The sequence below is a fragment of the Cervus elaphus genome, chromosome 3 (assembly GCF_910594005.1).
Source record: "Cervus elaphus chromosome 3, mCerEla1.1, whole genome shotgun sequence".
NCBI lineage: Eukaryota > Metazoa > Chordata > Mammalia > Artiodactyla > Cervidae > Cervus > Cervus elaphus.
Window position 1 is genome coordinate 55165561 of NC_057817.1, and position 24834 is coordinate 55190394.

A 24834-nucleotide genomic window follows, 5' to 3' on the forward strand; every position below is an offset into this window, starting at 1 on the left:
AGCAGATGTGCTGTCATCCAGGCTTTGTTGGTCAATACACAGAACACAGGCAGAGCCCCGGGATTTTCAGAATGGTAAATGAGCAGTAGCTTCAATGTAAATTCACCAGCTTCATTAGCCTCCTAACAAGAGCGTCAGCCTGTCCTTTGAAACTTTGAAGCCATTAACCTCTTCTCTCTAGCTGTGAAAGTCCTAGATGGCATCTTCTTCCAATATAAGGCTGTTTCATCTACATAGAAAATCTGTTTGATGTAGTCATCTTCATTAATTGTTTTATATCTCTCTGGACAGTTTGCTGAAGCTTCTACATCAGCATTTGCTGCTCCTTGCACTTGGATGTTATGGATGTGGCTCTTTCCTTAAAGCTCAGGGAACCAAGCTCTCTAGCTTCAGAATTCTTCAGCTTTCTTACCTGTCTCAGCAGCCTTCATCGAATTGAAGAGCGTTAGCACTTTGCTCTGGATTAGGCTTTGATTTAAGGGATGTTATGGCTTTTTGATCTTCTAGCCAGACCACTTGAATTTTTTTTTCACATTAGCAATAACGGTGTTTTGCTTTTTTATTCTAATATTCATTGGAGTAGCACTTTTAATTTCCTTCAGGAGCTTTTCCATTGCATTCACATCTTGGCAAACCGTTTGGTATAAGTGGCCTAGCTTTTGGTCTGTCTCAGCTTTTGACATGCCTTTCTAACTTTTGATTTAAACTGAGAGATGTACAATTCTTCCTTTCACTTGAACACTTAGGCACCATTGTAGGGTTATTAATTGGCCTAATTTCCATATTGCTGTGTCTCAGGATACAGGGAGGCCCAGGAGGAGGGAGGGAGATGGGAATGGCCGTGGCCTGTGGGTGCAGCAGTCAGTGCACACATACGTATTAAGGTGACTGTCTTAGGTAGGCGTGGCTTGTGGGGCCCCCAAACAGTTACAGTAGTAACATCAAAGATCTCTGATCACAGATCGCTATGATAACAATGATAGAAAGGTTTGAAACGTAAGAATTACCGGAATGTGGCACAGGCATGAAGTGAGTGAATGCTGTTGGAAAGATGGCTCCAGTAGACTTGCCTAACACAGGGTTGTTGCAGACCTTCAGTTTATGAAAAGTACGCTCTCTGTGAAGCATAACAAATCAAGGTATGCCTTTATACTAGTCAGTAGTCACGTGTAGTTATCACCTGAAATGTATAGTTAATGTGACTAGGAATTGAATTTTTAATTGTTTTAAATCTAAATAGCCACATGTGCATTGGACGACTCAAGTCTAGCTTATATCTCCCACAAGCTTTCATACTTGGAAGTAGCATAGAAATCCTTTATCAGACCACTTATTTGGACCACTGTTTCCATTGCCCAGAATTTTTTAGTACTTGTAGAATATAAGCAGTTTCAGAGTGAATTTGTAGGAGGAGAGAAATTAGAGGAAATTGAATGAGATAAGAAGAGTTAAGTTAATTTATTTGTGGCTGCACTGGGTCTTCATTGCTGCCTGACCTTTCTCTGACTGCGGCGAGTTGGGGCCCCTCTAGCTGTGGTGCCCAGACTTCTCATCTCGGGGCCTTCAGTCGTTGTGGCTCTCAGGCTCTAGAGCAGAGATGAGAGCCTGCAGTAGTTGTGGTGAACTAGCAGAGATAGTAGTTGTGGTGCATGGGCTTTATTGCCCCATGGCATGTGGAATTTTCCCGGACCAGGGATTGAACCTGTGTCCCCTGCATTGGCAGGTAGATTCTTAACCACTGGACCAGCAGGGAAGGCCAAGAAGAGGAAGTGTTTTTTTCAAGTAACTTTTCTTTTTCTAGAACTTGAGTGTCCAGGACCCAGATCCTGAAATTGCAACCAGCTACGTTTTGTGTAACAGTTGTTTGGTTCAAAGTGTTGTGTTTAACAGTTCTCTATCACAGAAATTATTTGCAACCTGGTATTTGGTTGGCCAGAGGTTAGTGATATGATTAAATTTGTATTTATGGAACAACCAGATTAGCACAATTCTGTCCACTTCATCCTGGGGTCCTGGGTTCCAGTATAGCCTCCTTCTTTGTAATTTGGTCATCTGTCTTTTAAGTTTTACAGTTCTGTAGGCACAGATATGGTACAAATAATGGAGGTTAATAGGTGGTGTGGAAATACCTCCTCTTCATCCTAGTTTCCTAAAAGGGGCAATGAGAGACCCACCTCCTATTATCTCATTGCATAGAGTTGGTGTTTCCTTGATCCAGCTTGAGGTTCTCGTTGCATCCTCTTTTCTCTCCAGTAGATTCCACTGCAGACCAGTGGATATGAGAGAATCTGTGAGAGGGGTGAGCATAGTGTTTGTGACAGATTTTTTTTTTTTAACTGTCACAATCTGACCATCTCCAACATTATAAATTTGAGAATGTTGAATATCTGCTATCCTTCCTAGGCTGATTTCTGCTTGACAGCTCACATATTTCAGCTTTTAGGTCCACAAATATACTGTATGCTTTCCAGATGGCTCAGTGGTAAAGAATCTGAGATGCAGGAGACGTGAGTTTGATCCCTGGGTCAGGAAAATACCTTGGAGAAGGAAATGACAACCCAGTCCAGTATTCTTGCCTGGGAAATCCCGTGGATAGAGGAGCCTGGCAGGCTACAGTCCATGGGGTCGCAAAGAGTGGACATGACTTAGTGACTAAACAACAACAGTATACACGTTAGGCAATACACAGAAACTTAAAGAAGTCTGTCACCACCCCCCCACCCCCCCAGTCATCTTCCCTCTTTCCCCCTGCTCAAGAAAGGCCTGTCCGTCCATGTTTCTAGCTCAGGTCTCAGTGAATAGAGCCCTATTGGTTTAGGATAATGGGAAGTGACAGGGCAAAGAATGGCACTGGCATTTATAGACATTTTTACACAAGAGGCTGTAAATTGTCCCTTCCAGCTCTCTGGACTATTTGAGGATAGAATGGCATGCCTTTTCTCCTTTAAGCCTCATAGTAACTCTGGGCTGAGAAGCCTCCTACCCCCTCAAACAAAACAAAACCCAGATAAATAACCTCTGCCTGCTTGGTTCTGATTGATCACCAGCTAAGTTTTCAGTCTTGTGCTTGACTGGTTGTGTGTTTTTTTTTTTTTTTCTTTCAGTTAGTTTTCCAAGCCTCCTAAGAGAAGTAGTGTTTAGATCAGTCCTCTTGGTGAAGGACTTGACCTGGCATATAAGAAATTCATCTCTAAAAGGAATGGATAAGGGAAATAGATGGGAAGCTAGCTCAGTTAATATATGATGGTCATAGGACATTAAGTCTAATAACAAGTCTAATTAAGTCTAATAACAAATTAGAAATTTGTTATTAACTGATGTAGCTGATTTGAATGGATTATATTTTTTGTTTGTTTTCAAACATTAACACGTTTGGAAAAGTGAAAATTGATGCTTTAGAAAGTTGCAGAAAATCCAAATAGGTAAATACTACAAAGAAACTAAAATATCCAGCCCAGGTCCTAAGCAGAAAACTGGAGTGTGGCTTATATTTTTCTCCCTGACAGTGTGAGGGGCATGTGTTATGGATTCTTGATTCTTGACTAGTAGTAGTAAATATTGATGTTACTACATCTTCCTTCCTTTTCTACTAAGATATCACTGAGTTTTCACTACTTGTAGTTCTTCATATAGGTGACTGTCCTAATGAGATATCTTAAGGGACCTGTAAACCCTAAAGGCTACTTTTCCCATATTTGTGGGTTTTACCAGTTTTCTTTACTGTGAATATTCTGTGTTATACAGTTTTAGGATATAAAAAGCTTGAAAACAAATATTCCTCTACTGATTATCTTCTTGTTGCTGAAGCTGGTAGCTGGAAGAATCTTGGGTGGCTGCAGTGATAAGTTTCATGAATCATTCTTATAATTCTTTATTTTTGATCACTCTTGGTGGGGATGAACCACTTCAGAATGAGAGAGATACTGAACCTGCCTTGTTTTTGAGGAACTTGTCAGTGAAATGTGTTGAGATATCAAAGAGAAAGTTGGGACAAAGAGTCAGTTCCAAGTACAAGAGGACTCCAGTGTCTTGTAGCATACAGACTTCATTATGGCTTGTCTCTGTTTGTGCTCTTCTGGAAGGCCTATTTGATTCTATCATGATTCCCTTCCATCATCTGAAATAAATGAATGTCAGTTTCTCCCTTTCAGCAGTGGGTTTTGATACAGAGGTTAGTCAGTTGGATATGGAGAGAAGGAAGTTCACACTGTAGATTTAGAATTTTAGGGAATTCCCTGGTGGTCCAGTAGTTAGGAGTCCGCGCTTCCACTGTTGGGGGCGTAGGTTCAATCCTTGGTCAGGGAACTAAAATCCCACAAGCTGCATGACATGGTCACAAAGAACAAAAAGAATGGTGTGGTCACCAGCCTTCTCAGAGTTTGTAATTGAGATTTGTTGAGAGTTTAGGCATGTGTATACAAACCTTTTCCAAAGGAAGGACTTCCCTGGGGGTTCAGTGGTTTAAGGCCCCATGCTTCCAGTGCAGGGGGCACGGTTCAGTCCGTTTGAGGAGCTAAGTAAGATTCCATGTGCCACATGCCACACAGCACGCCCCCCCCCCCCCACCCCAAAAAATACAAGGAAGAACTGCAGGGCCCTGCATACGACACTGAGACTGTAAGAGCCCTGAGAAACTATAAGCTATGGTGAGTTTAGTAGGATTTTTTTTTTAAAGGAGTGAAAGACTAGATCCCAGGATAAGTTGGGAAAGTAGCATGCCGAGTAGGCTTAGATTCTTTTTATCCACATATACTTAAGTACCAGTAATTGGGCCAAGTGCAAACTTAATCCTCTATTTCCTTTTCTCATGGTGCCCCATGAGATCAAGAAAAATGCAGGTAGTAGGATTGTAGATAGAAAAAACTTCAGTATGGATCCTGTCAGTCACTGTATTTCATTGATAAAGGGCTTTGGGGGGAAATTTCCCTCCCCTCCTGCTCCATCCTAGATTGTCAGTTTGCCAAAAAATGCTTCTTCCACTTGAAAAATTATATTATTTTAACTTACATTAATCAACAAGAAAAGATAAGAACAGGTTATATAATAGAAAGAGATGGCAGTTGAGAGTGGCTGTCAAGACAAGATGAATTTCAGAAAAGCCGAGACCAACCTCACATAGTCCTCAGCATTTCTGGGAGCTTTTAGGGCCCAGCCAAAATCTAACCAATCCTTTAAATCCCCTTCTAATTCATAATAATTTAAGAATAAATATTTGTCTTTTTTTTTTTCTTCTGCCTCCTCCTTTAAGATAAAAACACATGCTGCTTCTATACGCGTCCATTTCTATACCCGTCCATTGGAACGAACCTTGAGGGAGTGGTAAAGGACCTGTTTAAAGAGGAAACAATAGGGAAAACTCTCTGACCTCAGTTTATCCCCTCATCTGGTTCTTCATTTGTCCCTGCTGAGGAACAGAACTTGTCTTTTGTCTGTAACACAAATACATCTTTACCTCCCTCCTTCCCACTTCCCCCCCAACCCGCTCTTCTCACTCCCTTCTATTATGGTTCCAATCAATGATGTCATTATGTGTGCCATTCAACTGCTGTTGAACCACTTGGCTATAGGAATTTGGAAGAGCAAAGAGGCAGAATGGAATTTTTCTCCTGCCCAGGACTGTTGAAAATGTATTCTAATTTTAACTAGAGAAATAGGAGTCAAGTTTTTGCTCAACTTCTACCCTCCCTCTGTGCCCTAAACCTCAGACAGACACTTTTTGCCTGGCTGTGGATGAGAAGAAAATTGTGGAGAAATGTTAGGAGTATAAATTGAGTATTTTAGAGGAAAAACTTTAAAAATTGGGGGAAGCAAGATGATATTTTTGGTGCTATGTCAACATTTATGACTGATGTTTTGCTCTGTTCACTGTAAATTGGATTTTTGAGAAGCTTCTATTAGAGGGTTATACTTCCCTAAGGTACGTGGAATCTTGTACCATTTCACTTTATTTTTCTCTTATTTCATTCATTTCATTTGAAGCCAAAGAACTAGAGGTATGAAAGTTTGTGGTAAGGAAAAACTCACTGTCTTTTTTATTTCCTCTGCTTATACCCCACCCCCGACTAATGTCTTCACATTCCTTCTTCTAACATGTCAGAACTGATGACTTTGATAAAAAACAAGTTTTATGCCTCTCTGTGGTCCCCCTTAGTCTTTGCCCCAGGAGTAAACAAACTCTGGAAAAGGAGGGGAATACTACATTCTTTTGAGTCTGCTTTACTTTTAAATACCTTTAACTGTTTTTGCCAACCAAGTTCTTGAGGTGAGATCATTCTCTGACTACCAGTTTTTAGTTTTGATTTACTAAAAAAAATTTTTTGGCTCTGTCATCTTAGTTCCCCAACCAGGGATCAAACCTATGCCCCCTGCAGTGAAACCACAGTGTTAACCACTGGACCACATGGGAAGTCCCTGAGTGCCAGTTTTTTAAAAGGTGCCACTCTTAGTACATAAGCTTTTTTTTTTTCAGTTATTGTTATTATTTTTTTTCCATTTATTTTTATTAGTTGGAGGCTAATTACTTTACAGTATTGTAGTGGTTTTTGCCATGCATTGACATGAATCAGCCATGGATTTACATGTGTTCCCCATCCTGATCCCCCCTCCCGCCTTCATAAGATTTTTAAAACTCATCTGTAAATCATACGTGATTGTATGTCTAGTTGATGTGTTAATTTTGAGGTGACCAGTAAGCCAGCCTGGCTGTCTTAAGCAGAGTAGTAGCTGTCCAACCTCCCTATGCCTGCTCAGTCATTCACTCCTCTCTGATTCCTTGCGACCCCATGGACTGTAGCCCACCAGGCTTCTCTCCATGGGATTTCCCAGGCAAGAATACTGGCGTGGGTTACCATTTCCTTCTCCAGGGGATCTTCCCAACCCTGAGATTGAACCTGTCTCCTGCATCGGCAGGTGGATTCTTTATCATTGCACCACCTGGGAAGCCAGAGATACTCTCCCTAGCTCTGGGGAAATGTGAACTAACTGTCTGAATCCAAGTCTGTCAGTCTTTCAAATTCTGTATGGAAGGAAAAAGTGTGGGGTGGTGTTTGTCTGTCTGGGGAGGGCTTTGGTGTGTGCTGGTGTTGCTCATTCTTGGGAGGATGCGTGGTTTGAGTGCTCACAGGCTCTTCGTGTGTGACAGCAGTAGCATTGGTGTTTAAGGTGTGTTTTGATGCTTTTGCGCAATAACCGTTTGTTGGGTTGGCATTGCCAAGGAGTGGTGACATTTTAAAGAATACAAATGGGTTTGATTCAAGTAAGGTTTGATAATTACGTGATAGCTCATTTTCTTATGTGCTCACCAAAATAGTAAAGTTGCTTTTTATGCCTGAAAGCTGAAGTGGGTCAAAGAAAATCCTATAGATTTTGGAGTTGGGGATGGGAATGAGATAGATCATCATCAGATCATGAGATGTTTTATAGGAGGATCCTTGGTAGTGATGTTTGCAAACTAGCAAAGACCCTGTTTTTAATGAAATCTAAAGTCCCTTGTTAAGATTTAGAAGATGTTAACTTCTTTCCTCCCTTCCCTTTCCTTTACTACTCTTTTCTCATATTTTTTAAGATAATATTTTAACCCATTACCTTCTCATCCCCAGAGCAGATTGACAGATAGAGAAATGTATTTTCAGAGTGTCCCACATTGGGATTTTATATGTACATTGAATCTTTAAATCCCTAGCAGTGGGACTTCCCTGGTGGGCCAGTGGCTAAGACTCTGCGTTTGCCGTCCATGGGGCCCAGGTTTGATCCCTGGTCAGGGAACGAGATCCCACATGCTGCAACTAAGACCCAGTGCAGCCACATAAAATAAATATATTTTTTTAAAAATCCCTAGCTGTGAAGATACGTTATTGAGAAGGAGATCATATTTGAAATGCTTGGTGTCTGGGTATTAGAAAATATTTATTGGGTGAGAAGTTTGTTGAGGTACAGAGTAGAGGAGGCAGTTTTAGAGTTTTTACCGTCCTGCCCCTGCTTGGGTATGAAATGTTTCAGGAAGAAGAGCAACTGGAGATGACAGATCTACAAGATGAGAGGTTTTATTTGATGGATCTCTTTAGTGCTCTAAATGAACAAGCAAAACATATGAGCCTTAAGACAAGAGCATCTGTTCTGTTCTCCACTTCATTGAAACTTCCTCTGTATCAGTTCTGTAGGGAAAAAACCATATGTGCTTGAGCCCGTTTGCCTCTCTCTCTTCCCCACATGCCTGAGGTGTTCCCTCCTCTTGTTTTGGCATGTTCTTCCTGTATTGAACTGCACTGGTAAGAGTGTCTGCTCCTCTATTTCAGTTCTAAGAGGGCAGCATGACTTTTGTCCCTTAGTCAGCTGTGATTCCTTTCATTTTCTCTTCACATTCCTGCAGCTGAGATAACCTGTTTGTAGGCAGCAAAAACTTTTTTGGAAGGCCCCTAGTTCTTTGGGGGGAAATTTGGAGTGGACTAGCAGCCTTGTTTGGAGAAGGCAATGGCACCCCACTCCAGTACTCTTGCCTGGAAAATCCCATGGACGGAGGAGCCTGGTGGGCTGCAGTCCATGGGGTCGCTACGAGTTGGACACGACTGAGTGACTTCACTTTCAGTTTTCACTTTGATGCATTGGAGGAGGAAATGGCAACCCACTCGAGTATTCTTGCCTGGAGAATCCCAGGTACGGGGGAGCCTGGTGGGCTGCCGTCTATGGGGTCACACAGAGTCACGACTGAAGCAACGCAGCAGCAGCAGCAGCCTCATTTGGTTTTGTGAGGTTTTGTTGTTGGGCTGGGGGGGGATTGGGGAGTTTTCGTTTGTTTTGTTTTGTTGGTTTGTACTGTCTCAAAGCTATTTGCAATTACTCCCAACTGTTGCTGCATGTAAAAGTTACCAGGGGTCTCTTACAGTTCCCTAGGCTCTTCCTTTTGAGATTCAGATTTTTTAGATTGGGGTGAAGCCAGAAATCTGTCTTTTAAAATATCTCAGGTGAAAAAAAAAAAAATCTCAGGTGAAAAGAAAACTGTTTTCCTAGTGTTCATTGTAAATTTCTGAATGCTCAGGTAACTGTTGTCCTTCATTCTCTGTGTATTTTGGTTAAGACAGAATTCACTTTCCCTCAGAAGTTTTTAGCTTCCCTCTACTGACTTCTTGACATTTCTGCCAAGCTCTGCATCACTTATCCTTAAGAGCAGCAGCTTCCTGGCTTTTAAGGGAGGGAGGTTGGGATTTTAATAGAAATTTGGCTTCCAGGGGTCTCAAGTGTGAAGCCTTCATTTCCTCCACCTTCCTTGCTTTGTCCTACAATTAGCTAGAGCAAGACCGAGACGACCTCCTCGGGGGTTAGAGAAGAGTGGGGGTTGGGGGAGAAGCTTGATTTGGACAAGAGGAAAAGTGATGGGAGCTGGTGACTCAGGAGAGTATTTGGTTCTGAGCTGTACTGGGGCTTTAGATACTGTAAAGATATGAGGAGATAAAGTTTCTGGTGGTCTCTACTTCTGGTGTAGCTTTGCAGTTCTTGGCACCCTTCTGGCCCTAGTGAGTAAGATTGTAGTATTGGGAGATGTGTTGTGTGTATGTGTGTGGCAGTATTGGAGTATCTCTTTACTCTGTGTGCTAAGATCATGGCGTACCCTCTGCTAGTCCAGTCCTTCACTTTTAGTCCTGCTTAGGCTCTGTGCATTGGTCTTTAGGACCACCTCAAGTTCTGTGGACTGGCTGGCATAAAGGCTCAGGAATAAACATGTTCAAATGAATCTCAGAAACTGGGGCAGGGAGGTGACAGCTGTGTGTTTAAGCATTGAAGTGTTTCTGAGAGAAAAACCATCAGTTGCTGTCATTCACTCTGAGAGTATGAAATTGGAAGCCCCACTCACCCTGGAGTGTTTCATAACCTTTACCTCTGGGAAGTCAAGGCCATGTCATTATTAATCTACCGTCGCCTGAAAGGCCCCAGGCTCTGCTTTTCATCCTGCCATCAGTCACATGGCGGTGAAAGTCAGGAAAGTCACCAAAAGGCTCCTGCTTTCCTTTTTGCCTTACTCTTACCTTAGATTCCCTTGAAAAATCAGATTGGCCTGAGAACTGTTAACATCTTAGTGTGGTAATTCATTTACAAAAAGAGGCAGTTACTTTTTGCAAACTGTGATCATCTTTGTTCACTATCAGCCTCCTTTCCATCACTCCAGGGAAAAGATTTCTGAGAAAATAACTGTTAAAGAAGGATTTTTAAAAAGTGGCATGGTTTGGGTCCTGATGGGAATGTACATGAGACTCTGACATTGAACAGTGTTGGATGTGAACAACAGCTCAGTCTTTAAAACAGCGGTAGGAGAAGGGCTAGCTCCAGCTCAGCAGCACCTCAGCTCCCCTGAAATGCCCCCTTTCTACTTGTAAGGATATATCTGACTGAATTTAGATTGGAGTTTCTGCTTCTCACACATAGTATAAGAAGGGATGATGTGAGTGAGCTGACCAAAAAAAATACCTGGCTTGGTTAATTATTTTGATTGCCTGTCAGAATAGTAAGGATATCTCTTATTTGAATTCAGTAAGTCCTCTTGCTTTGTGTTTTAGAATTTACTGAGTTCAGATTCCCTACATAAACCTGGGTTATATTTGGGTTACTGTTGTTATTGTTTCTCCTGGTTTCTCTCTATGAGCCAGAGTGACATTGGTAATAAGATTGAAAAAGGTGAATGTTTTTAACACAGAGCCCATGGGGTGCTAAATTAAGTCAGAATGGGCACTTTTTGGTAGAGCAAGTCACCCTAACACAGTAAACTTGAAACAGTATTCTTTATTGGATTCAGGATAAAATTAGTAAGTTTTGAAAAATGTTCACTTGAGTTTGAATCTTGAAGACACGGGTTTTGTTTGCAAGTTAGGGTTGGAACTCATTTGGGTAGAGGTTTTATCTTTGGTACTTTTTGTCATAAAAAGAGGCAGTCACTTAGAAAGCAGCCATGATGTTCAGGTTGCCAGTTGTTGCAGCTGGTCCTCCACTTGGGACTTAATTTCTGGCTACGGTGTATATACCGTGAAAACATTGACAGGAACTCTTAATTTAAAAATTCTAGGACTTCCCTGGTGGTCCAGTGGTTAAGAATCCACTTGCCAATGTAAAGGACACAGGTTCAATCCCTGATCTGGAAAGATTCCGCATGCTGGGGGGCAGTTAAGCCTGTGGGCCACAGCTACTGAGCCTGAGCTCTAGAGCCTGGAAACTGCAACTGCTGAAGCCTAGAGCCAGCGCCCCTCAGCAAGAGAAGCCAGCGCAGTGAGAAGCCCACACGCTGGAAGCAGAGAGCAGCAGCGCCTGCTCTCCACAACTGGAGAGAGCCTGCACGCAGCAACAAAGACCTGCTGCAGTCGTAAATAAATAAATTTTAAAAAAGCAATACATTTCTAGCTATAACCTTGTACTTCCTTCCCCTTTCTTTTTCCTTCTTGGGACATTGAGGTTTTTTGTTTTTTTAAAAAAGATTAATTGCATTGTATTTAGAGAGGAATGCATTCTTAAAGGACCAATAGCAACCCTGTAACTAACTGTACTTAATCTTGTCTATTAAGTTTCATCTCTGGATCTGGGTGTTTGATCTCCATCTCTCTCTCTCTCTCTCTCTTTCTCTCTCTTTTGCCCAGGCCTCAGCAGTGAAAGCTCTTTGTCCTAATCACTGAACTGCCAGGGAATTCCCTGATCACCATTTCTCTTTTTTTAAATTTGTTTATTTGGCTACACCAGGTAGGATCTTTACTTGCAGCATATAGGAGCACTGACCAGGGATCGAACCAAGGTCCCCTGCATTAGGAGCTCGGAGTCTTAGCCACTGGACCGCCAGGGAGGGCCCTCTGATCACCATCTCTTGATCTCATGTTTCTCTCTCACCTCAATACTTCTGGCCCCTCCTTTCTAAATAGAAATATTTTCAAAACCACTTGCCAGGGACAGGCCATACATTTTATTCCAAACTTTATAACAGTCAATACAAAGAGGAAAACGAAGTTATACTATTTACAGTGATTACCAGGGCTTCCCTTGTGGCTCTGGTAAAGAATTCGCCTGCTGATGCAGGAGACAAGGGTTCAATCACTGTGTTGGGAAGCCCCCTGGAGAAGGCAATGGCCACCCACTCCAGTATTGCCTGGGAAATCCCATGGACACAGGAGCCAGGCGGGCTACAGCCCATGGGATGGTGAAGAGTCAGATGAGACTTAGCACCTAAATGACAGCAACAGGGTTCACAATGAAAACTAGCAAGTTGCTCACCAAAAATGCAATTATTTTGGGCCTGGGATCCAGAAGGAAAAATTCCCCATTGATCCTCACAGTGGAGTGATACAATGAACAGCGGCACACATCTTTATAGTCACTCCGTTGTAAATTTATAAGTCCTGTGAGGTTAAGGATCTTTTTCTTACTCATCTTTTATCCCCAATGCCAGAACATTTGTCTGACCCAGAGTAGACTCTCAGTGGATATTTGAATGACTAGTGGATGAATGGTTTAATTTTATAGTTTCAGTGTTACTGAGGATGTTGATAGAAACTGATGTGTAATTTAGGAAAGCGTTTCCTCAAGGGCCTTGAGAGAGTACCTGGAATTGGGTCTATAGCATTAGAGGTCAAATCCTTGCTCAGTTCCCTTGGACCTTACCTTATATAGATATCTGTTTTGGTACTCATTAATTGTTAGGGATGATGAAATCAGTAAAGCCTGGTAGCATAAATTTTCTTTTTTTAGGGTCCCAGGAAGAGAAGATGGTTAATAGTACCTGATGGAGAAGACTGGTTTTGCTGAGCTCTGTTCTGGTACACTTAACCCTAAATCTGATCCTCTGTCCAAATATCATTTGCCTTGCATCTAAAGGAAGTTATTTTGTCGTGTTGGTAGTGAGTCTGATTCTTAACAAGTTTTTCCCCCTAATTTTTACTTGTTTATTGTCTGCGCTGGGTCTCTGTTGCCGTGTGCCACTTTCTCTAGCTGCAGTAAGTGGAGGCCGCTTCTGTCGCAGTGCGTGGGTTTCTCCAGCTGTGGAGCCCAGGCTCCAGGGGAACCGGCGATGGTGGCTGCGGCGCACGGGCTCAGTCGCTGTGGCCCATGGGCTTGGTTGCCCTGGGGCGCGTGGGGTCTTCCTGGACCAGGGCTGGAACCTGTGTGCTCTGCATTGGCAGGGGGGCTCTTAACCATTGGACCACCTTTTAACAGCTTCTGATGACTTCATTTCTAGTGTGGAAGAAGGACTTTAGCTTCAGAATTCTGCTGATGGTCTCGAACTTTGTTTCAAGGACCAGAAAGAAGCAGTTGAAATAATGCCTAACATTTATTGAATATCTGTACGGTAGTTCCTATGTACTAAGCATTGTCACAGATATAATTTGTACCTTGGGGCGATCTGGGATGTCTCAGTCTTTCTTTTTTTTTTTCATTTCTTAGGGGACTTTATTTATTTTTTTTATTAATTAATTAATTTATTTTTTTCAGTGGGTTTTGTCATACATTGACATGAATCAGCAATAGATTTACACGTATTCCCCATCCCGATCCCCCCTCCCCCCTCCCTCTCCACCCGATTCCTCTGGGTCTTCCCAGTGCACCAGGTTCGAGCACTTGTCTCTGGGCTGGGCAGTCTTTCATATCCATTGTACAAGGATTGTTCAAGGATTTGCCAAATCTGAAAGAGAAACAGGAAGAAAAATGGATTTTAAAAAGTTAAAGATGTCTTCTAAAGAGTTCAGTTTGGAACTGTCTTATTCCCTGATGGAAAATGCAGTGATGGTGATTCATGAAAGCATTTGACTTTATTGAATATATATCATACTTTGTGCCTTTTGCTTCTTATATGGGCTGTCTCCTCTTTCACACAATTCTCTTGTTTTTATCTCCAAGCTTTTGAAAAGAAAAACAAGGCAGTTATTGGGAGATGTGAGTGAGGATCGTGTATGCTAAAGTTATTGATGTCAGGCTTCTTCTTTAAGTCTTGAATGAGAGAATGGGGAAGTGATGTGGATCAATCAGTCCAATGCCTGTGTTTAGTCAGTGAGGACACGTTTGTCTTCTGACTTTGGATGCAAGTTGTGTTTTGAGGAGTTTTCACTTGATAGCAAATAAGGGTGCTTCAGATTCCAGTACTATTCAAGAGCATGCCTGGGAAGAAAAAGAATTTGTTAGTTGTTGAGGGTTTGTGGGAGGGGAGTAGGGGAGGCATGAAGAAGGGAAAGACTTGCAAATGCATATGACACTGAGCTAGAGGGGTCAGTGCTGCCTGCAGATGCACCCCGTTTATGCACTTGAGCATGGCCTGGGGGAGCATCGGCCTGATGAATGCAGAGAGAGATGCGTTTTGATCGAGGTAATTTTCCTCAGATGGGTCTCAGCATCCCACGAATCAAAACCTGTCAGCAAGGAGCTAAAGATGGAGTGAAGTTTATTGTACATTTGTTTCCATGCGACACCGTCACGCTAGAAGGGTCAAGTGAGAGAGGTCATTAGAACTGTGCTGATTTCTCCCTGCAGGGCAAGGAGGAAGGGGGCTTTAGGAAGGAGCTGCGGGGCTCTGGGAGGGAGGGAAGAGCAGGCATGACAAAATGAATGGAACCCTCACTGGTCTCTGCAGATGAGGGTGTGCAGACTGTTCATAGGGGATGGGAGGTGGGGGCATCTGTATTGTTTCCCCCGCCCCCTCCCCTTAAAGCCCCTGGTAGATTTGGAGCAGATGCTCTGCCTGGATCTCCAGGAGAGGCACCAAAGGATTAAAAAAGGGATCTCAAGGGGAAATCCTCTCATAACTATCCTTAGTGGCTAGAGAAATATAACATCCACTTGACCTCACTCACCCTTCTTTTTTCTTCCCTCATTCTTTCCTCACCTTTGAGCTCAAAAAGAAACACAGGAAATTTAATTCAGAAGTCCCAAACTCCCATGTTGGGATATACCAAAGTAGAGAACCAGAGGAAAAAATGTCCCACACATTCCAAATGGACATAGGCTTTGTGAAGAGAATGGGCCTATGGTTTGTGCTGAGAGAATAGCTAGGTTTCAGCAGTAATATCTCCCTCTGTGATTTGAACTTGCTGAAGTATCCCTGTGAATTGTGAAAGTCACTCAGTCATGTCTGACTCTTTGCGACCCCATGGACTATACAGTCCATGGAATTCTCCAGGCAGGAATACTGGAGTGGGTAGCCATTCCCTTCTCTGGAAGTTCTTTCCAACCCAGGGATTAAACCCAAGTCTCCCACATTGCAGGTGGATTCTTTACCAGCTGACCCACCAGGGAAGCCTGAAGTATCCCTAGCACTGCATTGATTGGAAAAAAGTCTGTGGTGGTAGTTCAACAAGATATGGTCTAGTCCTGCCTACCCCCAAAAAAGCTATGTACACTCCTTTTATTTCTGCTAAAGCTGTTTCCTGCTTGGCCTGGAGGCTTAATAAAATGGTTTGCTCATCTACAATGTTCTATAGAGATTCTCATTTTGAAATTTCCATTTATATCTCTTAATCACTTTTAGTGGTGGTAGACAAAATTAAGAAAAACTTCCTAGTGGCTTTGGTAAAGAAAAATATAGTGAGGCCTGTGTTCATTGGAACCCCTAATTCTTTTCATACAGTTTAACATATGGAATAGCCAATTAACTGAAATTAGAAACAAGTTCCTTTGAGAAAATGTTAAGTATGAGACTACTAATTGGAGTCCTTTCCCTAGATTCCTGGTTATGAAATGGAGGCATATGATTGGTAGAAAGGGGATGGGATCCTAGCATTGAGCTAAGGGTCCTAGTGATCCTTCTTACCTTGGAAATTAAGCACTACTTCCATTCTGCTACTGTTCTTCCAAAGAAATGCTTACGTGAGATACCTAAGGTTTTGATAAAGTTAAGAAGTAGGTTCTCGGGTAAAATGGCTTGGGTTCCATTTCTGGCTCTGCTGCTTAACTGTTTGTGAGACTTGGGCAAGTTAAATCTCTCCAAACCTCAGTTTTCTTACCTATAAGATGACCTACTGTGTATGTCGTAGTACTTGTTATCTCTAAGGTTGTTAAAACAGGTAAATGAGATATTGCATGTAAAAGAACTTCATATAGTACCTGGCACATAGTAAGCACCCACACCCAATTAATAGTGGCTATGAATAATCATGATTATTTTATATTATTAAAGATAAGAATACTTCTTTTTTCCTTTGAACCTGGCTCAATGTTTTACAGTAGTTTAGATTACATTAATTATATGCCCACTGTGGATTTGCTAATGGTTATAATGAAAAAGGCAGACAAATTATGTAGGCAGTATTCTGTGATTAAGTGATGATAACTCATGTGTAGGATTCTTCAGTTCTTCAATAGCCACCAACTTTTCTTAGCTTCTTTCTTCCTTGCTAGAAGGCAGGTGCAGCACAAGGGAGAAAATGAACGTTTCTCAAGCGGAAAGAACCAAAGTAAGACTGAGAAAGTAAAGCGGAAAGAACCAAAGTAAGACTGAGAAAGTACTCCTGACTGCTCACTGTGCTCAGAGAACTGGGCTGGTGAGATTGAACACAGAAAGCTGTACAGCTACCTTGCTTTTGACCAGGAGCGGGTTCCTCCGAGGAACAAAGACCGCTCCATTGTTGGGGTTGAGAGTGAAGGTATTTTGGAAGTTCTTGTGTTTCTGTAGCTCTCTTGGTTGCGTTTCCTTTTGACTCTGGTTTTTGGGACACCCAGAGACACATGCTGCCTACATACTGCAGGAATACGAACTTTTTTGGGCTTGCCTTTTTTTTTTTTTAAATCCAGCTCTGAAGCACCACACATAAGCTCAAAGTTTGTTTCAACACTTTTAACCTGACCTTCTTTTGGTTATGTTTTGTAAATAAGGTCAAAGAAACTGTCCTGGCCCATGATGAGACTGTTATGTGTCTGTGGAGTAGAAGGTCTCCTGGGATATCTGAGAGGCTACGATCTTTGTCTAGATACGTCAAGATCTAGAATATGCTTTTAGGGGTGAAGAAATACCCAGGGAGGCCACCTACTTTTGGATGTTTCTAATCTTAGGACTGGGCTTTTGATTCCTGGTGGCAGGTTATGAGAAGAAGGTGGAAAAGGAGAAAATGAGTGTTAAAGTTGGATAAAGCGGCAGGGTTTAGGCCCTGATGGAAATGTAATATATGTGAGATTCTGACATTGAACAGTGCTGGGTGTGAATAGCAGCTTTAAAATGCTGCAGGAGAGTTGCTGTTTTAGTCGCTAAGTCGTGTCTGACTCTTCTGCAACGCCCGGACTGTAGCCCACCTGACTCCAAAGCCTGTGGGACTTCCCAGGCGAGAATACTGGAGTGGGTTGCCAGTTTTAGTCATTCTAGGGACAGGATGCTCTATGCCAGCGTGTTCAGTTTCCTGTTTTTCTGTTTGTGTGATCCTTGGTTCTTAACACAAGGTTGGCCAGCATATAATCAATAAATTATAATTTCACTGGTATTTATCTTGTGAATGGAGGCTAGCTTGTTTCAACCCTTTTCTTTGTCCCTGAACAGTCGGAGGATGACGAAAAGCTGAAAAAGAGGAAGGAGCGATTTGGGATTGTCACAAGTTCAGTTGGAACAGGAACCACAGAGGATACAGAGGTAAAATACACCTGAAATGCTTCACAGGGCCTTTGAATGGAAAATGAAGACAAACAGAATAGAGAAACATTTTATTTCCCTGCTACTACCTAGGTGCCTAAATGCCAAGATTTTTGGTCCTTTGCTTGATATCTGTTTTCTGGATAAAGAGACCCTACTGAATTCCATCAGTATACTTTAGTAATTTACTGTTAGAGCCAGTTAACCTAGTAAGAAAGAGCACAAGATTTTGAATCAGGTAAACTTGGTTAAGTGACTGTGCCACTTAGTATTACAATATATTATAAGTTATAGTAATTTTTTGAATCTCAGGTTCATCATCTGGAAAGTGGAGATAATAAAACCTACCTCAAAGCAGTATTTTAATCGTGAAGTGATTCTGCATAAAATGTTTGACAGTGTTTGTCATATTGTTAATTATGTAGTAAGTAGCAATGTCTCTGATTATCTCCAAGCAGATTTCTTTCATCATTTAATGCCACCATATTCAACCCAGACACAAATGTCGTTGTGCCTGATTTGCCTCTGAAATAAGACAGTTGGGCTCAAATGGGACTTTTAATTTGTTTTTGGCTGCCTTGCACCACATGTGGGATCTTAGTTCCTTCACCAGGGGTTGAACCCACGCCCCTGCATTGGAAGCACAGTCTGTAACCACTGGACCACTGAGGAAGTCGTCAAATGAGACTTCTTGTTATTATCATTTTCTTTATGTAATAGTTTCTGAAAATGAAAGAACGGCTTTTGTTTGTCAGGACGTATGCATCCATATACCAGCATTCTTTGGAGTAATGTTTATTGAGACTGAGCATTGGCAAACCGCTCAGGGCATTGACAGACAATAATGATTTGCTGGTTTAAGAGTATCTATAATAGAAACCAAGTGTCAGCAAAAGTGTACATGAACAGTTAAAATAATGATAGAAACTTCTTAGCTGATGAGGAATTTGAAATGTTGCTTCTTCCATTTATTCCAAATTTATTTCTTTCTATCTGTCTCTAGAGATGACCTCTTTAAATCTTACCTCACACACTCAAAATCTTATGGTCCCTGTAAATAAATATCAGGGTCAATTTTAAATATCAGGGTAATAAACCCTGAAAATTTCAGAATCAGATCAGTTTACATTCTTCATTAAGAAAAAACTAAGAGTTTGCATTCTTTGTGCTGCTAATTCAAAATAAAGCATTACCTGTTGTAAGTAAATGTCTGCCTGCTTGCTGACTTGCCAGGATGACCTAGAAGTAAACCTAGACTTGTTTTAATTCTGGTTAAAATTACCCTCTCTTTGGGACTTTCCTTGTGGTCCAGTGGTTAAGAATCTGCCTGCCAGTTAAGGGGATGTGGGTTTGATCGCTGGTCTGGGAAGATCCCAACATGCCACAGAGCAGCTAAGCTGGTGCACCTCAACACCTGAAGCCCACGTGCCTAGAGCCCATGACCCTCTACGAGAGAAGCCCCTGCACTGCAGCTGGAGAGTAGCCTCTGCTCACGACAGCCAGAGAAAGCCCGTGATGCGGCAGCAGACTCAGTGCTGCCTTAAATAGATTGATGTTTAAAAAATTACTCCCTCTCTACCAAGGAAACTATTGTTAAACCAGGCATGCTCACTGAGTTGGTACATTTGACCTTCAAGATAAGGCAGATGAGGATTTCATTGAGTAGAAAAGAATAATGGCTTTTATTGGGAGAGTTAGTGATTTTAAGGGAGTAGTAACGTTTGAGGCTGATGGAGTTTATATGAACCAGGTGACTTTAATTTGATTCCAAAGAATTGTATCAGTAATCCAGGTGCAGTGGGCTGGGCCTGTGTGCACTCAGCTTTTTTTTTGGGGGGGGGGGGCAGGGCATGTACCTACAGGATGTTGAATCTTAGTTCCTTGACTAGGGATTGAACCTGTGCCCACTGCATTGGAAGTGTGGAACCTTAACCACTGGACCACCAGGGAAGGCCCACTCAACTTTTCTTTTCTTTTCTTCCCCATAGAAAGCAGAAAAATAATGTATTCCAAAAGATGGCAGAAATAAATTCATCCTGAAAATACTGTAGTATAATATATTAAATACATTGGTACAATTTTGGTGGGACAGATTTTCCCTCTGAACATGTTCTCCTACTGACTGCCCCACTGTAACCTGTCATACAACAGTTTTTAACCACTGCTGATTCTTGTAATGTGAGCAGACAGGAGCCATCTTCAAATCCACAGATTCCAAGGAAAGAGTAACATTATTTCTCAGAAGAACAGCACTTTCACTCTTGGAAGAGGGCATAAACATTTTATAGAAGCAGTACAGTTTAGATTAAATAGGCACATCATTCATCAAAGTGTAAAAAAGATGACAGGAAAAAAATACCGCATTGTAAAATAAGATATCCAAATGTGTGAACGTTTAAGGCAGCTGCTGGCCAAAGTGGGTATGTTAAGGAAGGTAGCTTGGATATCACGGTGATTTTATGTCTAGAGGAGTTCTCTCCCTGACCTCAGTGACAGAGCACTGGCAAACAGGTTTTCTTCCTCGAGGCCAGTGATACTTGAGGTACCAGATGGTTTCATTTTTCAACTGTGGGCTAAAGAGAGGGTTGAGTTGGGCCAGAATTGCAATCAGCCAAAAGAAATAGCAGCATACTGAACAGATCACCGACATAGTGATGGTCACTCCTCAGTTGGGACCTTTAGGGGTGAACCGGAACACCAGGAAGCCAACAAAGCCCCAGAAGACACTCATCACAATCAGCTTTTCTTTTAAATCTAAATTAAACCTCCTCTGTGAACGGAATTTTCTGAAAGCCCCTTCTTTGCTGGGGACAGTGGTTAGAGTGAGAACTCATACTATTTCGTGAGTCACTTACAGAAGAAAAATATCTTTCTTTCTCTTCCTCTACCCATTTTGTGCCCTCTCTCCAACACTGTCTCCTTTAAGAGGTCCATGTTGGGGCGGCCCCCACCCCACATTTGTTCTGTTACCATTGAAGATTTATATGTCCTTCTGTAGATTTGGAGGCCTAAGAAATAGTTGCTGATTGGGCCTAACTGCCCAGAAGGGCATCCCCTTCACATTCTCCATGATACAGTGCTGGTCAGCCTTTTGTCCTTTGAAATTTCCCGTTTCCCCACTCACTGGAGACTCTCCCCAAGCCTGTTGCAGGATCCGTTGTCTCCCAGCTGACTCACTGTGCAGCTAGTGGCCCCCTCTCCTCTGGAATCTTGGCTTTTCTGGCACTGTTTGTTCTCCTTCTTCCCCCACTCCCCCACCCCCCCACCCCCCCACCACCACCAAACTGCCCTAAGGGGATGACCGGAGAGATTCAGACATTAAGTCTCTGGCTGCCAGCTGAAGTGCGGCCTTCCCTCCTTTCTGGACCTTGTGATAGCCCATGTGAGTTTGGATTAAAGCGGCCAGGAACCTGAGCCACCGTTGTCTTGCAGTCTAATTTTTTTCTTCTTGCTTCTTTATAGGCAAAGAAGAGGAAAAGAGCAGAGCGCTTTGGAATTGCCTGATGAAAAGCTTGTGATGCTTCCTGTTCTCCAGTGTTGCCACCTCGTTGACTCTCCCTGGTCCCCTGTATACCTAAGTGCACAGTCACGTGCCTAGGTCCTGCCTTGCAGTGAGGGAGCATGTACCCCAGGTACATCTGTGAACTCCAGCAGCAGTTTGACTTATTGCAGTTCCAACTTTAAGGTTTTTGTTGTTGTGTTGTTGTTTTTTAATTATTATTTTGCTTGTTAATAAAAAAAAATAGAAAAAAGAACATTGTTTTCTCAGGTGCTCCTTTGAGTTCGTAGAGCCAGATTAGACCAGATAAGGAGATATTCACCAAATATTATAGAGAATTAGCAATAATGCCTTTATCCTTTAGAAAAGAGAATGAGGAAAAGGATTGAGTATGTGCCTTTAAGCCTATTTATTTCCTTCTCTCATACTCACAGGCATCCTTTTACTTCTTTATTCTCCATGAAGAGGCCAAGTTTCACCCTGAATCTTTGCTTCAACAGGTTGAAATGACCCATTAGAATAAAATACAATACTGTAGGTTTTAGGAGGTGCAAAGTATATAAACACTAGGGCTAGGGATTGGTAGTCTGTTATGGAATGGAGTGCAGAGTGCCTATTCTGGAGTCTGGGAGGGCCCTAATTTCAAGAGTGATTTAACTGGTTGCATTTGAAGCCAACATGTGGAATCCTGTTGGTTATGCAGTTCAGGAAAGCAGTTTGTCTGGCTACCCCTCAGAACTGGAAGAAAGTATGTGGGGATTCAGAGTATGACAGGATGTCAGAGGTGTTAAAAGTTATTGCCTAGATTGTTGGGACAATAAGCTGTAGACTAGAGCCTTCTATTTTCTGATCAAGCCCTATGCTAGTTTAATTTGTCTTCTGTTGCAGAAAGATGCTTTTGCAGTTTTGGTGGCAGTTTTTCTTGGATATTACTAAAATCCATTTTCCTTGCCAAGCCTCCTACTTAGGCTTTGGCTATCCCTAAGCAGGGCTGCTTATTTGCGTTTGAATTTCATGTAGATCTGAGACCTGCTACTTAATCTTTTTGGACATGTTGGTATAGGGTTTCTCCTCTTAATCTTTAGTACTATACATCTATATAAGATTGGGCTTTGTTTGGGTTTTGGTAGTAAAACTTAAGAACCTGGCACCTTACCTGAAGACTTTGGTTTCATGACCAGATCTCATGTTGCTGTGGTGTAATTAATTCATTGTTCCCGTTTCTACTAACATCTCTGTCTGGTTTTGTAATTAACAAAAGAATAATGTTTGATCACCTTCCTAACAAGAACCTCTTTCCACAAAGTCTCGTTGGTTCCTGGAGGACAGGGACCTAAGTTTAGATGCTTTAGGAAAAACAGTGTCTTGGGGAGCAGATGCAAAGACTGCCCATTTGTTGTCAATTTTGCCCCATTCTAAGACTTTGGAGAAATGCGCCAAAGGGAAGGTTGATTAAACTTCTTCCTTCGGCACTGCTATCTGCTTCCCTCTCCGTTAGACCCTGATCCTAAAGCTAGCAGAACCAGAGAGAGAATTAGTTCAGTTTTGTATCTTTACAGAGATTATAGATTCAGTAAGGGTTTTCTACCCAAAATAACAGGTAAAAGAACAGAGCAGACGCTTATAAAGAGGAGTGGAGTGCTGAGTCCTTCAGAAGTTTTCTTTACCTTGTCTCCTTATCCTCTGTAATGTTTCAGTAAGGTATTCAGACTTTGCACCCCCAACCCCTGTCCCCAGGATTCTCTTCCTAAAGCCTAATCATTCTTCTCCATGCTTAACTCACTTTCCCCATATTTTTGAGACAGCTGTGTGTGAAAGTCGCTTAGTCATGTCTGACTCTTTGCAACTTCATGGACTATACAGTCCATGGAATTTTCCAGGCCAAAATACTGGAGTGGGTAGCCGTCCCCTTTTCCAGGGAATCTTCCCAACCCAGGGATAAAACTCAGGCTTCCCGCATTGCAGGTGGATTCTTTACCAGCTGAGCTACCAGGGAAGCCCAGAACTGCTCATCAGGCTTGTGTGGGTTTTTTATTAGCCCTTTTCATCCTATTCCAGCAGCTGTTCTTATGTTGGTCAGAAGTCTCTCACCTCCAAGCCTGATCACCAAATCCTCCTCTTCCTGTCTCACTGTAATCATTCCATATATACTTTCTGAGCATGACTAGTTCAGGATTCCTACGTTTTTTACTAATTCAGTCCTAAAATAGTAAGTCCTTTGAGAGGCAGAATAAGCACCCAGCCTTGCAGTTCTTTATCTGGGATCCAAGTACCCTTCCTTCCTATCCTCCAGTCTCTTTAGTGTAGCTAATCCAGGATCCAGATGTAGTTAGCTGACTCCAGGCTTCTTTTCCCTGTTTTGAAGCTGTGACATTCTCTGCATACCTGGAAGCTCTTAATGAGGGAGTCTGTAAAAGATGCGGAGAGAGCCAGCTTCTTCCGCTGTAAATCTGCACCTTTTTATGGTTCTCTAGGATCATTCTGTTTTTCTCCACCATCACTATAAACCGCCCTTCCCCCCACCCCAAATCCTGGGAATTTACTTCTGAAGATACAAGGCTAGAAGCTTCTGTGGGGGTGAGGGCTATAAGGAAGGAAGAGGCAATAACAGCACTTCTTGCTGTTGAGTCCTGTTGCCATGTCTGACATGAGAAACAGATCAGGTGGAAGGAAAGACGTAATGTAAATAAGAATATAAGACTATATTCTGTAATAAGTGTTTTCCCTGCTCTCCTTCATGAGGACCCCTGACAGTGTCACTCATCTCTGGCTGTTGGACCCCCCAAAGTCTGACGCCCCCTCTCTTGCAGCACATCAGCACACTTCCTGTGTCCCCTTCCAGAGGGGCTGGAATACCGAGTTTTGCGATTTTCTTGCACTGGCCTAAAGCACCCCAGCTTTCTCTTTATTTCTTTTCCTTTCTCGGTTATCCCTGCCTTTAATTTTTCTATCTCTTATATCACTATAAATAGAATGAAATATTGTATAGCCACTACTTCAGTATAATTCCTTGTTCTGCCACACTAGCTCAGCTGGCTGCAAGACCCTGGGCAAATTGCTTAATCATTCTTAACCACTGTTTTCAATTCTGTGCCAATAGCAACCTTATTGTGAAGACTGCTGTGAGAACTGATACTGTCATATTCATGTAAGGCGCACAGTTTGCTTATCATATATTGTAATCATTCAGTAATTATTAGCTCTTAATTTTACTTGGTGATTCATAGTAGAAGTACTTTTCTTTTTCCTGAATAAGTTACAGTGAGAGGGTAGGGGGCTGAGTGTACTAATTTGAGAGAGTGTGTGTGTATGTACACCACATATGCAAATACTTTGGGGGATTCTGAGAGTGAAAATAGGTAGGAGTCATCCCGATTGTTCCCTTACACCCAGTTCACTGACGGGAAAGCTGGCTTTGTGGCTTTGCCTTGACTTCCCAGCTTCTGCCCCACCATACACCAGAGGCTGTAAATGCCCCTGCCCGCTGGCTTTTAGCTTGGGACCCCTGATGTGGGCAGAGACAAAGAGTAGGGCAGCTACTCGTCCATTAGGTTGCAGGTGTTTGAGTGTGAGCCTCATCTTGTAACTTCCTGCTGCTCTCAAGGTAGGAAGCAGCGGACCTTGGATGGGCTGGGGGATCTGTTTTTCCCTGGGGCAGAATGTAGGGGTAGGTGTGCGTAGAGCAGCTCCTCATGGGGAGGACACAATGTGTAGCTTTTTAGTCTTCCCTCAACTTGGTCTGAGGAGGGGGCCAGTCTGCTAACAG

The 24834-nt window shown here is 42.4% G+C and overlaps 1 protein-coding gene across 3 annotated transcripts in view; it reads left to right on the forward strand.

Annotated features, from left to right (window-relative positions):
• Positions 1–21324, forward strand: part of LOC122685762 (SAP domain containing ribonucleoprotein) — a 47746-nt gene extending 26422 nt beyond the window's left edge. For 2 of the 3 annotated variants that reach the window (XM_043890685.1, XM_043890678.1), the window contains 2 exons: positions 17480–17569; positions 21032–21324. In XM_043890685.1, coding sequence (XP_043746620.1) covers positions 17480–17569; positions 21032–21073 — 132 coding nt within the window. In that variant the 3' untranslated portion in view covers positions 21074–21324. Of the gene's footprint in view, positions 1–12666; positions 12679–17479; positions 17570–21031 lie in introns of those variants that run through there. The other variant, XM_043890687.1, reaches the window with a different exon arrangement.
• Positions 21325–24834: the final 3510 nt, after the last annotated feature.